The sequence below is a fragment of the Equus przewalskii genome, chromosome 8 (genome assembly GCF_037783145.1).
Source record: "Equus przewalskii isolate Varuska chromosome 8, EquPr2, whole genome shotgun sequence".
NCBI lineage: Eukaryota > Metazoa > Chordata > Mammalia > Perissodactyla > Equidae > Equus > Equus przewalskii.
This window is the reverse complement of record NC_091838.1, coordinates 35,999,078-36,013,292: the sequence shown is the minus strand read 5'-3', so window position 1 is coordinate 36,013,292 and position 14,215 is coordinate 35,999,078. Positions and strand designations below refer to the sequence as shown.

At 38.1% G+C, this 14,215-nt stretch overlaps 1 protein-coding gene across 38 annotated transcripts in view; it reads left to right on the top strand.

Moving 5' to 3' along the window:
* The window catches only part of SPIDR (scaffold protein involved in DNA repair), a 472,184-nt gene that overhangs the window by 109,952 nt on the left and 348,017 nt on the right, over window positions 1-14,215 (top strand). For 2 of the 38 annotated variants that reach the window (XM_070631687.1, XM_070631689.1), the window contains exon 1: window positions 4,745-4,886. The exons of 35 other annotated variants lie outside the window; for them this stretch is intronic. Coding sequence is in view for 1 of the 3 variants with exons in the window: in XM_008527969.2 (XP_008526191.1) it covers window positions 11,336-11,380 (45 nt within the window). In the remaining 2 variants the exon portion in view is untranslated. Of the gene's footprint in view, window positions 1-4,744; window positions 4,887-9,496; window positions 11,381-14,215 lie in introns of those variants that run through there. One more of the 38 variants, XM_008527969.2, reaches the window with a different exon arrangement.

Here is a 14,215-nt window from a genome sequence, read left to right as displayed (position 1 = left end):
AGTTTGTTTCTCACAGCTGCATAGCTTAGCAATTTTGAACAAATTATTATTGTTGAACAAATAACTATAGCTTACTTTGTAGATATTGAGAGTTGGGGAGAATGAAATTACAAGTAAGCAATGGGAAATGCTAAAATGAACTGTATGTTGCTGTATTGGTGTTGAATCTATCAGTATGAGCTTAAGTGCTTTCTTTTTAAAAAATATATATGTATACAGGTAGATACATTCAAGAAAGAAATATAGAAATAAGTAAGAGTGTGTGTGTGTGTGTATGTATGTATGTGTATGTATGTGTATGTAATTTCCTTTCTCTGTCCACTGACGGGGCCTAGAAGCAGTGAGCAACAAGCACATCTCCTGCCTAGACTGTGATTTCTAATACCACACACCAATAATGGGAACCAGGGATTGTTAGAAGAATGGCTGAATCTGTGACCAGGGCAACAGAAATAGAAGATGAGCCTGGAGTATATTGTGTTGCTAGAAAATAAGGAAGTGTTCAAAAAAGGTGTGGGGGCAGACTATCTACAGGACACATCCAATCTGAAAGTGTTCTCTGTGGCCAAAGCTGGAACAATTGAAACAATGCAATAAAGAATGATAATATTGGATTATAACCCAAAGAATAAGATAAAAGTCCGTGAGTCTGAACTGATATAAATACATGATTGAATAAGTAAATAAATAATAGAGAAAGAACAATTTTCCTTAGAGAAGAATTTCAATAAATGTAGAAGAAATGAAGGAAATAGAAAATCATCTTTAGACGCTGATAGTAATAGTTGCTGAAGGCAAGATTCATCAATGAATGTTAAAATTAGTGGGCAAAACTTAATGAGAAACAGGACATATTTGTATGACTTTAAAATGTTTTCCCCCAAAATATTTATTAATTACATAGGGAAAAATAGTAACTTTACATGTTGAACCTGGTAGACATCCTCTTAACCAAGTGATCAACGTTAATAATAATAAAACATTGGTAGGTACTTTCCGATATGATGATCTGAGGGCACATCACCACAAAATCCATAACCTCAGTCTAATCATGAGAAAATACTACATAAATCCAACTTGAGGGAAATTCTATAAAATACCTGAACAATACTTCTCAAATGTGCTAAGTTTGAAAGATAAGGAAAAAAGAACCATCCACAGATGGGAGGAGAATTGGGAGACAATGACATTTGAATACCATGTGTGATCTAGGATCAGATCCTGCAGATCCTTCAGAAAAACTGAGGAAGTCTGATTAAAGCCTTTAGTATAATTAATATTGTACCAATGTTAATTTTTAGTTTTCCTAATTGTACCACGGTTATGTAAAATGTTAACATAGGGAGAAGCTGGGTGAAGATTGTATAGAAGCTATATTGTCTTTCTAACACTTCTGTATGTCTAAAATTTTATCAGAATAAAGTTAAAAAAATACTCCTGCCATTTAAAATTCTTCTCTTAATTGAGGTTGCCATCATCCTTTTATGTTCTTGTGTGTTTAATAAGCTTCATACACACACCTAGAAGCAGGTAGATTCATTTTTCTATTATTCTGTGTAGTTGGAATAGTTTCTGAAGAATTATCAGGTTGGTCTTTGCATAGAATTTTTGTAATTCTAGTGCCAAGGCTGTCTAAATTGTTGAAGTGCTTCCGTATTAATACTGTGGAATGCTATAAGAGAGTATATCCTTTCAGCAAATGTACCATATAAATGACTATTTATATAAAATTAACTAATATAGTGAACATGATATTTTTTTTGTTGTTGATTAGATGGTCTTAGTGTAGAAGTGTACAGTAAAGTTGACTTTTTAACTATAGAAAATTTTAAGCCTAGGCTTACTTCTAAACACGCTTGTGGTCCATATATCTGTAGGTATCAGTTGGTGTCAAGATATTTAGATTAGTTTTAATATTCATCTGAGTAAATCATGTTTGATTGAAAAAAGAAGCTTTTATTTGAAGGTAAACTGTGTACAATTTTTTTTCTTTGACCTCCTGTGCTAATATTACTTAAAACTTGCTTTTTGAACATAAGTTTTCAAGTGTTTTACAATTTGGAAAGAATAAGTGGTCAATCCTTTAACATTTTACTATGTTGAAAAATATCATTTGACTATGTACTTCTGTCTTCATCTAGAGTCTAGGCCATAAAAACATCAACATCAGAGTTAGAGACTTTATACCCCTCTTTGTTTTGACCTAGATATTGGACATGTGCTGCTGTAAAATCAGAGATCTGTAAAAATAGTAAAGAATTAAGACTAAAAACTAAAATTTAAGGACGAACGAACAAATATTTGTCATTTCCTTCGTGACTTCTGCTAGTGTAGACTGCTAAATGTTTTGTGGTTTGACTCTTGTTCACTCTGTACACTCGAGGACTCGTGTAGATTCTCCTCCGAGTATGAGGTGATTGTGAACTGCTTCAGCTAATGGTGAGAATGAGCTATCCTAATGTTATACCAAGGATGGCATTTTTGGAGACCTGGATTTTTGAGTAGGAGAAAAGGAGGATGGCAAAAACTAAAGGAGAAGACTAGTGTTTTTTCCTGAAAGAAAGTATATAAACTTCCTGCCAAATTGTATTTTATTTGTCTTCTCGTTTGCATCTTCCCTTTGTAGGTGAGTTAACATAACTTGTATGGGAATGACAGAACTTTATTACCTTTACCTGTTCTAACTGCATCGCATGACAGAATTGAACTGTGGCCCATATTTTTCTCCAGGGCTTTCGGCAGAAGTGAGTCAATACATTGTTTCTGGCTTTACTTGCTGTCCTTCCCTAATATACCAGCTCAGGGTGCCTTGGAACTTTGTTATGAGAGGAGGAGGCACAGGAGGAGGGCCAGAGCTTGGGTTCACTGTGCTTGGGGGAGGGTTCTGTGATTGTTCAGGGAGGGACTGAAAGTTACCCAAATGGAGTAAGGATAAAAAATTACCTGAAATAAATATGTACTAAAGACTGAAAATCCCTTATCGTATTTAAGTATCTTGTATCATCAGATTTAAAAATTGACTTAAAATGTAAGCTGAGATTCTTTTTAGTGTGGGTTTCAACACCTTTTTTTGTGCTTATGCCAAGAACACAGTGTTCTGTTAAGTCATTCAGTGACTAAGATTGCTGATTTGCTGCCAACCAGGGTCAAGTTTATTCAGATAAGTTTCAGTGTAGGTTCTGAAATGAATGAGAAATGCTCCTCTTGTCTTTGCGTGTTAGGTGGGTCTGGAGAATTAGTTGTTTTAAAATGAGATTATTAATATTTTTGTTTTTCAGAGATAGGGATTTTCTTTCAAGGCTTCATATACAAACAATGGTTTGATACTGATACTACCTTCTTGTCTGTTTATTGACTTGCCATGCTTGAATCGGTGAAATATATCACAGCTCTCCTAACCTTACCAGATGAGTATCTCATATGCACCACATGGACTCTGCTGTGTCATTTAAAGTGTTACTTTTTACTGCTAAAGAAAACACGTATTCAGAAGGTACTCTTCTCAGTTATATATGTGAATTAAAAATTGGAAAAGGTGAATTAGAAGCAAGAAAAATACAGTGTTTGATAAGGGATGTATACCTATCAAGATATATCCATCTTCAAGTATTTTATTCATTCCTTCATTCGTTGGAATGAGTCTTGCTCAGTTTTTATTTTTCTCATTTACCATCTTTGTTTCCAGTCACCGAAATGCATTGACTCTGTTGTACTCAAAATGCAATAAGTACACGGAAGGCTAAGGATTAGAGCAGTTTTACCTGAAAATTATACATATTTAAACAGTTTTTTCCTAAAAATATTTAATTTGCAGTATGTGTGAATGAGTGAACAAACGTCTTATAATCAGCTCACTAGACCCTCAAGAGGTAACTTTTTTTCCTGTTCATTGCAGTGTTTAGCCAAGGTGATTAAGTTTGTGTTGCTACTAATGAAGGTTTTTTTTTTTAAAGATTGGCACCTGATCTAACAACTGTTGCCAGTCTTCTTCTGCTTTTTCTCCCCAAATCCCCCAAGTACATAGTTGTATATATTAGTTGTGGGTCCTTCTAGTTGTGGTATGTGGGACGCCACCTCAATGTGGCCCAATGAGCAGTGCCATGGCCGTGCCCAGGATCCGAACCGGCGAAACCCTGGGCCGCCGAAGCAGAGCGTGTGAACTTAACCACTCGGCCACGGGGCCGACCCCTGCTGAAGGTTTTAGACAAGGCTTGCCTTAGTATCGATTGGAATATGTGATTTTTTTTGCTAATGTCTGATAATATTTCTTTTCTGTGATTGATCACTGTCTTTCTTATTCATTAATGACTTTCTAGAATCTGGCAGGATGCCTTGTCCTTAGCTGTTCACCATGTACTCAAAACCTGGCCAAGTAATGGATAACAGTCACAGGTCAAACATGTAATGATGGAACATTTAGGTTTGGGAACCTATTTTACATATAAAAGAATAAACAAAGCAAATAAATCACAAACAGAAGTTTCTACAGATATATATTAAGTATTTAAAACCAAACATACTTCCAGCCAATGAATGCAAGAAATTTTTTTTCTCATGAAATCTTCCATTCTCAAAAATACTCATTTATTGCTCTTCTCAGGACCTCTGGACAGTATTAAATATTTTTAATATAGATTGAATATGTATGAATTTCTCAAAAAACCTTAAGATGTTAAATGCTGGAAGGAGTATACTACTTCCTTCCCCTCTTCCCTCAAGAGGTGTGTTGTAGTTGTTGGTTAAAAGTGAATGTTGGGAGTTACATCACCATGGCGCTCCTCCTGCTCTCAGAGTGCGCTTTGTCATGGCTTCAGTAGTCACTGCTTTGCCTGCTTTCTCCCCAGCTAGACTATAAGTTTCTTGAGGGCCAAGATCATCGTGAATAGGTGAGTGAATGAATGAGTGAAGTAGAGGTAAGGCATGCAGATGGACAGTGGCAGACATTTTTTTAAAAAACTGATGGCAATATACTGATGGAGTATATGGAGACTCATATTCTCATGAATTAAATCCCTATATCTGTAGTGAAAGCATAACTAAATATAATTAATATTCAATTCCCATGAAAGTAGAATTGATGATATTTTTTGATTCTGTATTTGTTCCCATAAATTTCTCTACTTTTATCAGACAGTTTACACGTATAATGAGGGTGACAGGACAAAGTTAAGGGGTTGGAGGTGTGTTGCAGGAGCATAATTTCTCATTCAGTGACAGCTCCCTCAGAGTGTCCATCAGTACTGAAGCTTTCATATTGTAGTTGAGAATACTTAACAGAATATGCATCCTGTAATCAGAATTTTCAACTGTGAGAAAAATTAAATGGAGAAAGATTCTGTACTTAATTAAGAAAAGTGGTTAAAGAAATGAATGTGTAATAAGCATGCATGATCACATGCCTTGGTCATTTGAAAACCTATTACCAGGATTTTATACAATAATTCAATTTTAAGTAGACTGCTCATTAACAAAGCTAACGTCCCATGGGTTGAGTATGTGGTTATGATCTGTATAGCTTATATTTCCAGAAGAAATTTTAATGAAAAACATTATTAAACAGATAGTACATTTGTGGTGGAGAGAGGCAGGGAGGGGTTGCATCAGATACTTAAAGTAAGACATACAGCTTACTACATAAAAAAAAAGCTTACTACTTTATCTACATAAAGCCCTAGAAAATTTTGGATGGTGAACTTGTTTTTAAAACTTGTATAGTAATGACAGCTGCTATTTTGTGGGTACCTCCCTTATATGTAGGAATGCTACAGAATCTGTTTTACGTATATTTTCTTATTCATTTTCCACAATGACCCTGTTGAGATGGATATTACTGTCTTTGTTTTGCCTATTGGATAACTTGGCGATGTTTCAAATTAAAATCTTGCTCAGCATTTCTCTGTTGGTAAGGGACTGATGAGGACAACCAATAGTCTTTGAATTAGATCATAAGAGAAGAAGAATTTCCTTTGTTCTACTAGTCAGTTTAAGTTAAGTGCTCATCTAAAAGGTTTTGATTGTTAAATAAGTAGGAAATTAAGGAATAGGGGAAAGTGCAAATGTATCAACTAGGCTTATAAGGGAACGTATGAAACTTTCTATACTAACTTGCATCTTTTACTTAGAGTCTTCCATCCAAATTTCTTGGCCTTGGTATACCTTGGTATTTGGATCTGAAGGAGGGGAAATCATTCCACATGTTTCTATGTCCCAAAACCTACTACCTAACTACCTGTCACAACTCGCTTTGCTTATGGTTATCTTACCTGTGTGGGAGACTGTCAACGCTCTGCTCTGCTTTGTGTGTATCTTGTAGTTTTTCAAGATAGCCCACTACGTTCTAGGATGTCTACCTGAAAAAAGGACTGAGTGGAGGGATTTAGGAAGGCTAAGAGAAGGAGGAAATTTACTTAATTCAAGCTTCTCTCATTTGTCTTATTTTTACTCCATCATTTCACTTTGGTTATGGGTTACATTCTTTCTGTGGTTTGATGGAGCAAGATAGCATTTATTTTTCTCACCCTACAATTTGTAGTTCTTTTGTTTTATTGAGCTGAACTTCTAAGAAGGAAAGCATGATAAGCCTCAAACTCATTTCCATAAATATGTGCTTTTGTTTTGTTTTTCACCTCGAAGAAAGAAATTTGAAATCTGGAATTTGGAGTTCTGAAAAAAGTTGGGAAGGGAAATGGGGAGGGAACAAGAAGAAAGAAAAGGAGATTTCTTATGTGTTGAGCTTGTAGTGTGTTAAAGCTGTATGAAAGCAATGATATCAGAGAGCATTAAATATAAATATGCTCATCTGTGGTTTCGGTAGATTTTTGAGTGTTAAGTCACTAAAATACGTGCGACTTACGTGTATTTTATTCTGACAGTTTTTGCTATTCAACCTAGTAAGAGTTGCCATCCTTATTTATCAAATCTGTTAACAAACAAATTGGGCTTTTGGCAGACCATTTTATTTTTCAAAATTTTAAAAGAAATAAATATTGAGAAATTATCTCACTTTTAATCCCCAAAACAGTATGTCAAAAATGATAGATTTACAGTGTATGCTCACTCCTGAATTTGGCCCATTTTCTTGTGGTGGCAGGAGACAGGACCTAACACAGATTTGCTTAATTTAAGATTAAGTTTTGAGGCTGAGATCTCCCTATGCCTACCCCACAGTATCTTGTGAAGAGAAAATGATTAAATAAATTCATATCTTTTCTCTCTGTAGTTGTCTCTAAACATGGAATGGAATTGGTTTAGATTGTCTAAGAATTTGTTTCTCAGTTCAAGAGCACTATCTGACCCTTATATTACTTCAATGGGCCTCTCTCTTTTTTTTGCTGAGGAAGATCAGCCCTAAGCTAACATCTGTGCTAATCTTCCTCCACTGTTTTGTGTGTGTGTGTGAGAGGAAGATTGGCCCTGAGCTAACCTCTGTTGCCAGTCTTCCTCTATTTTCTGTGGGATGCTGTCACAGTGTGGCTTGACTAGTGCTGCTAGGTCTGTGCCTGGGATCCGAACCTGCAAACCCAGGGCCACCAAAGCAGAGCAAGTGAATTTAACCACTATGCCACTGGGCCGGCTGCCAGTCTTCCTCCACTTTATGTGTGGGTTGCTGCCACAGCATGGATGATGAGTGGTGTAGGTCCGCATGTGGGATCCAAACCTGCAAACCCAGGCTGCTGAAGCGGAGCATGCGGAACTTAACCACTATGCCACTGGGCTGGCCCCTCAATGGGAAAATTTTAAAGATTTTGTTTTCATCGAATGTGTTCCTTTCTTTTTTATGGGTATTAGTCTTGCCCATAGATATTTACATTTAAGGAGTTAGGAGATAGGATACACCCCCACACACACACCCACACCCCTACCTCTTATTGAGTTTTTTTCTGTGTTAACTCATAATCACAATAAATTTTCTATAATCTCTCTAGCTGGAGACAATGAGAATTAACACTTTTGTATAATTTATTTTCATTTTAAGACACCAAACTCTAATGTGACTGGGATTTCAGAGACATCTGGTGATGAGAATGAGATACAGAAGTCTCAGACTCTTTTATAAATTGTTAAAATAGTTCTGGTTTACATTATTCACTGTGGCACATTAGATGAAGAATTTATTATCACCTCTGTCATCACTGTGTTGGGACACTGTGTTAATTCCATATAGGAACTAACATACAGGTTCTTTTCTTTGAAAAGCACCACAGGTCAAGGTCTCTTTGGAGTTTGAGTGTCTCAGGTCCCAGTTATACGAATCAGAGCATGTTAAGGAACCTGAGACTGCCTTCCTTTTGGCCATACCCCCAGGGGCAAAAGGGAAATGAAGGTTGATGAATATAGGATAGTGATATTATGGGGATGAGAGTGGAGTATGAATTTGTTTTGATTATTTTTCCTTTTTTCCTGGAAAATCAACTTAACCACTGCAAATAAACTTGAGATTTTGATCACTTGACATTATGCCCTATACAGTTTGTAAGTATTCTGCATTTTAGGGTAGAGAGCATCCTTTCTCTGAAGAAAGTATTGTCATTGTTTATGTGTGTTGTGTGTATATTTTTTGTGTCTCAAGAATATGTCTTGAATGGTGGTTCTCATTTTGGAATGTACTGTTAGCTTTCTCCTGCTCCAAAAAATAGATCCTCAGTGACAACAAGCCATAAAAGTGTGATCAGGATTGGCTTCCATATCATGTTATGTGTATGTATGCATGTATGTAAAACTATTTGAAAGAGCCTGGAACAGTTTATCACTTTCTTTTATGGAATTGGAGAGACTGGCTTTCTCAGAAGACAGGCAACAAGAATCAGGTTCTCAGTTTCATTGCTGTGTGGCTAGTTATTTCTCAGTAGTCCCTAAGCAGCCAAACTATATCACTCTCAAATTGTAATTGAGTGAGCCTGGAGAAATTTATTCTGCTCGTTTTATTTGTTATTGATCCATTTTAACTGTATAAGAACAAACTCCAGGGCTGGAGGCCTGTGGACCCGGGTGGGTGGTGCACACCAATAGGCCTGAGAGGGCCCTGCCTGACTGGAAAGGCTGCCCTGGCTGAGCACAAGAGCTGTTAGTAAGATCCAGCCAACTGTTACCTTGTAAGTAAGTATGTGATTCCAGCATTGCCAGATCCTCTCAATTTCAAGAAAAGCTATCAATCCAGATCTGTATGTGAAATCTCCCAATTTCTACTTGTAAGCACCTAGTTCAAATGAAAAATAAAAACCAAAAGTGAAAAACTCTATAGGGCAAAAAACAAAAATAAGAACTTGTCCACTGGTTACCAGTCTGTGTCCTGTGCTTTAAGGCATTTTGTGTCTGTCAGCCTTGTTCTTGGGATTGCCAGATCACAAACATTGCTTTGGTGCTATTTGCATTTATGGTAGCATAAGACTCTGACTCAACCAATATTTATTTAGTGTTTATGGTGAGCATTCACATGTTTCACACCTCGCTTAAATGCTGTTGTGCTTTTTAATATTGAAAATAAGTGATGAGTGATGCTGATGAAACTGTAAAAAAAAAATGTACAACTGATAAATCTATTAAATGACCATAGTTACATAAAAGGAGATATCTAAAGTAGTAGTGCTGTGACGTCAAGTAGGTTCATAACTTCTCTGACTTCCCCCCAAGTGGGGATAGTAATATCTACTATTATAGCTTGTCATCAAGTTCAAGTGGGGCAACATAATGATGAAAGTGCTTTGTGAATGGTAGAATACTATATGAATTTGTCATGACAAAAAATCATTTCATTAATGATTCAGTTTAGTGTTTACTCAGTACCTTCCATCTGTCTTAGCATTAGTAAGTAGGAGACAAGATGAGTGTACATTGATCCTGGTTTGTGGATCTGTGACATACTATGGCTCCCAGGAAGGATCTAGGTGGGGATGGCAAACCCTTGTGTTCAGTTAGGAAGTCCACCGTCCCAGAAGAGATTACAAGCTTGGGCTGGATAAAGCTATGTTAGGCATATAGAAATCAAAGCCAAATATTCAGATGTGAGTGCTACATAGAGTAGTAGTTCTCCCAAGGTAGTCCTTCAACCAGCAACAGGAGCACCACCTGGGAACTTGTTAGAAACGCAGATTCTTCGGCCTACCACAGACCTCAGAATCAAAACCTGGGAGTGGGGCCCAGCCATCCTTGTTTTAATAAGCTTTACAGATGATTCTGTGGTTTGTGAGTTGCTGAGATGACGAGCCATGCTGAGGAGCAGGAAAGTTGATAGGAGAGTTGCCTTGGAGATAGCACATTATTGGGGAGGTTAGGACTCAGGGCCTGTGGGCACAGGCAAGGGCAGGAACACTAGCCTGAGGCCAGATTTTATTTAATTGTCTCACTGTGGTCTGAGAGAGCTGGCCCTTAGTGATGAATGTGAGGAATAAAGGGACCCTCATTCATCAGGGACACAACATGTGCTCCTGGACTGCCCTTTCTCCCATCATGCTCTTTGACTGCACTTCTCTACATGTCGACCATATCAGATTTCTACTATTTCTAGAGTATATGTTGTGTTTTCCTCTTTATTTTTTCAACATGAAATAAATTAGGAACACAAAAATGTAAAGAGGAAAAATAATGAACGCTCATGAATCTACACAGCCTGAGAAATAAAATGTAACAGGGAGAATTCAGGCCCTTTCCACCCATCATTACTCGTGTTCTTTTTTTGTAGTTGGGATCACCTCATAAAGATCAAATCTGTACTTACCAAATCCTGTCCCATCTTGAAGTGGTCCACCCACGTGTCCTCTTCTCTACCTAGTGAGCTGATAGAGCAGTGAGTTTTTCAGGGTCATGTTACAGTAAGCTGAGTCTCATAGGCTAATTCAGGAAGCAAAAGTATCTCTGAAGGAATTAAAATGCATAGAAATTACGGCTGTTTTTAAAATTTATTTAGGCAGAAGACTATTTCAAACTCTTTAATTTCTTGGTTTCCCTTCTTTCCTTGTCCCCTGTCCCAGCCTCAGGCAGTGATTTCTCAAGAAGGAAGCTTGTTGGATGGCTACTTTCCATGCTTACGTTTGGAAGCCTAATAGACAGTTACTCATGTTATTGAAATTATACTTTAAGAAAACACTTATTCTCATTTTGCTATTCAGAAGAACAGAAACATGCTCTATGCAGTTCCGTGTTGGGGCCACAGAGCTCCATTTAGTCAGGAGAGTTTGGTGGCCTACTGACTACGTGCTGTCTAGGTGGTTTTCTATTCTCTCTCTCTTTCTCTCTCTCTCTCTCTCTGTCTCTTTCTTTTTCTCTCTCTTTCAGTAGATAAAAGAAAATCACCCTCTTCCGGCAAAGTTCTTGCAAGCTCTTTTGGAGACATAAAGGAATGTGTCTGATGTGCCTTTACAGAATCTACTGCATTCATTCGAAGGTAGGAATCTGTGTTCTAAATATACTTGAATCATTGTTTCAAAGGAAAACATGCAGAAGAGCTCTCTGTGCTCAATTATTACTCCTATAAAAGTATTATTCAGTTAATTATGAAATAAAACATTTGGTTCATAATGAGAGTATATTGTGCATTTTGCCTAGAACAGTAAGTGATCGCATTTAATCCTGTGTAGACTTGAAACTGACCCTAGCCTCTTCCACACTCTTGCATGGCTTCTGCCCTCTTGGCTATCAAACCAAGGATACTGTGAGCTGGGTGTTCCTTTTGCTGCCTCCTGCATCCTTGACCCAGACCCAGACTTGATCAGGCTTGAGCCTCTTGGCAACGCTCAGTTGAAGTTCACTTGAAGATCCATTGCCGTCCTGTTGGCCTAATCTGGGCCAAAAGCTATCTGAAGAACCCTGGCTATTGTTCCAAGCAATGTTTTGGTTTTTCTGTTTGTTTTTTTTCCTTTCTTTTTTTATTGAGGTATAATTGACATATAACATTATATTAGTTTTAAGTGTACAACATAATGATTTGATATTTGTGTATATTGTGAAATGATCACCACAATAGGTCTAGTTAACATTCACCAAGCAGTGTTAGTGATCTTACAACTTCAAAGTATGGAAAATAAAACTTGTATGTAAGGTGTGGAACCTATTCCTGGATGAGGGACTAACTCCACTGGTTGGTTTGGTCTGCTCAGTTGTTTAATTACTCAATGGCAGGCTCCACTTACTGACCCTAATTACTCATTGGCTGACCCCTCAAGGCTCAGGTGCATCTGACTGAGAGAGCGGCTAAGCAGAGGCCTTAGGCTAGGACTAGAAAGGTGAGGTCTAAGAGGCTGACGGTGGTGTGGAATTGGATGATGGGGTTTGAAGTATGAGTTTGGGGCCCAGGAAACAGCTGAATGTTGGCCTTGAGTGCTGGCATGAAGAGTTCTGATATCCATGGCTGGAATAAGGGGTGGCTGTGGCTCCTGAGTGGAAAATACTTGAGTGTGGTGGTGGGGATTTTATTGCTAGGCATGTGTAGGATGTGACCAGTGTGCACGTGAAAGAGGAGAAAGTGGCAAGAAGGTCAGGTCAGGAGACCAGTGTTTCTAATGATCCTGTTCTAGACATAAAGTATGTTTGAGAATGGAGAGGAAGATTAGTTGTGAAGATTTATTGATGAATTGATTTCAGTTCAGTTTGATGTCAAAGAGAACATAGGGTAAAAGATAAATAAAATAATCATGCTAAGGCTGAGATCCTGGAGTACTGGCTGCCTGGTGGTATAATGGAAATCTGAGAAAGGAGTAACTCTGAAGGGGAAGGTTATTAGTTCAGCTTTATCATGTGAGGTTGAGTGAGATATTCAAATATAAATCTCTCTTAGGCATTTGTAAAGATGAGCAGATTAAGGATAAAAGGGCTGGCAGCCTAATGTGAGAGTTGTCTATAATTTTTTGGTTATTGTACTGTCAGGATTGAAAAGTAAAATCCTTGAATAGAGAGAACCTAAGTGCCCTGTTTCTAATCAGTGCCATAAAATGCTTCCTTCATGCTAAGTACTTTAATGCCAAGTTTTGTGTTTTCTGTATAAATTGTGGTTGGTAGAATTCTAAAATGACCCCCCAACATCACCACTCCCTGCTGTACCCTGCATAATCCCTGGGTCTGTGACTAGGATGGAGTTTACTGCTATGATTAGGTTTGTTATGTGGCACAGTGGACTTTAAGAAGAGAGTTTATCCTCACTGGGCTTGACCTGATCCCTTGAGCCCTATAAATCTGAGTCTAGAGATCAGAGACAGAGGAAGTCAGAGATTTGAAGCAGAAGAGGGATTTATGTACCATTGCTGGTTTAAAGTTGAAAGGAGCCACAGGGCAAGGAATGTGGTGACATCTGGGAGCTCAGAGTGGATCCCAGCCGACAGCACGCAAGGACATGGAGACCTCAATCATAAAACCACAAGGAGCTGAATTCTGCCAACAAGAAGAGTGAGCTTAGACTTGCATTTTTCTCCAGAGCCTCTAGAGGAGACCTAAGCCCAGCCAGCACCTTGATTTCAGCTTTGTGATACCCTGAGCAGAGGACTCAGTTAAAGTGTGCAAGATTTCTGGCCTACAAAACTAAGAGCTAATAAATGAGTGTGGCCATAAGCCACTGAGTTTGTGGTGTATTGTTACACAGCATTAGAGAACTAATGCAAAGTTCATGAACAGCAGTTGAAGGGTACAGGTAGTGTACACTGTTACATAAACTCACACATACGAGAAAATGGGAATATGAGAATATATAGAAGTTAAATAGCTGGCAAGAAATTCTACCACTGGCCCACTGGTGTGTCCTAGAGTATTCACAATTTCGTCTTCACCACCAAAAGCCTCCTGTCCCTCCCTTTGGTGGCCCTCTTTGACTTCCCATCATGGGTCTGGCTTTGTGTCCTTCTTAGGTGCCCTGTAGCACATAGTCCTTAGTCCTTTCATAGTGTTTAGTATACTGTGTTGTAACAGATTATTCCCTGCCCCGTCCATAACTAACCTGAGTCTTACTCAATGTTGTAGCAGCCTCCTCTAGCACAGTACTTAGTATTCAGCAAGTATTTGTTAAATGAATGAAGGTAAGGAAGGAATTGTGAAATACTAGTTGGAGAAAAAAAGGCAGTTGAAGAAAAACAAGGAAGGAAGGAATATGGAGATCACAAGATCACAGTGATTCAAAAGCCACATTAGAAATTGTGGAATAGGGGCTGGCCCCGTGGCTGAGTGGTTAAGTTCCCTCGCTCTGCTTTAGCAGCCCAGGGTTTTGCGAGTTCGGATCCCAGGCGCGGACATGCCA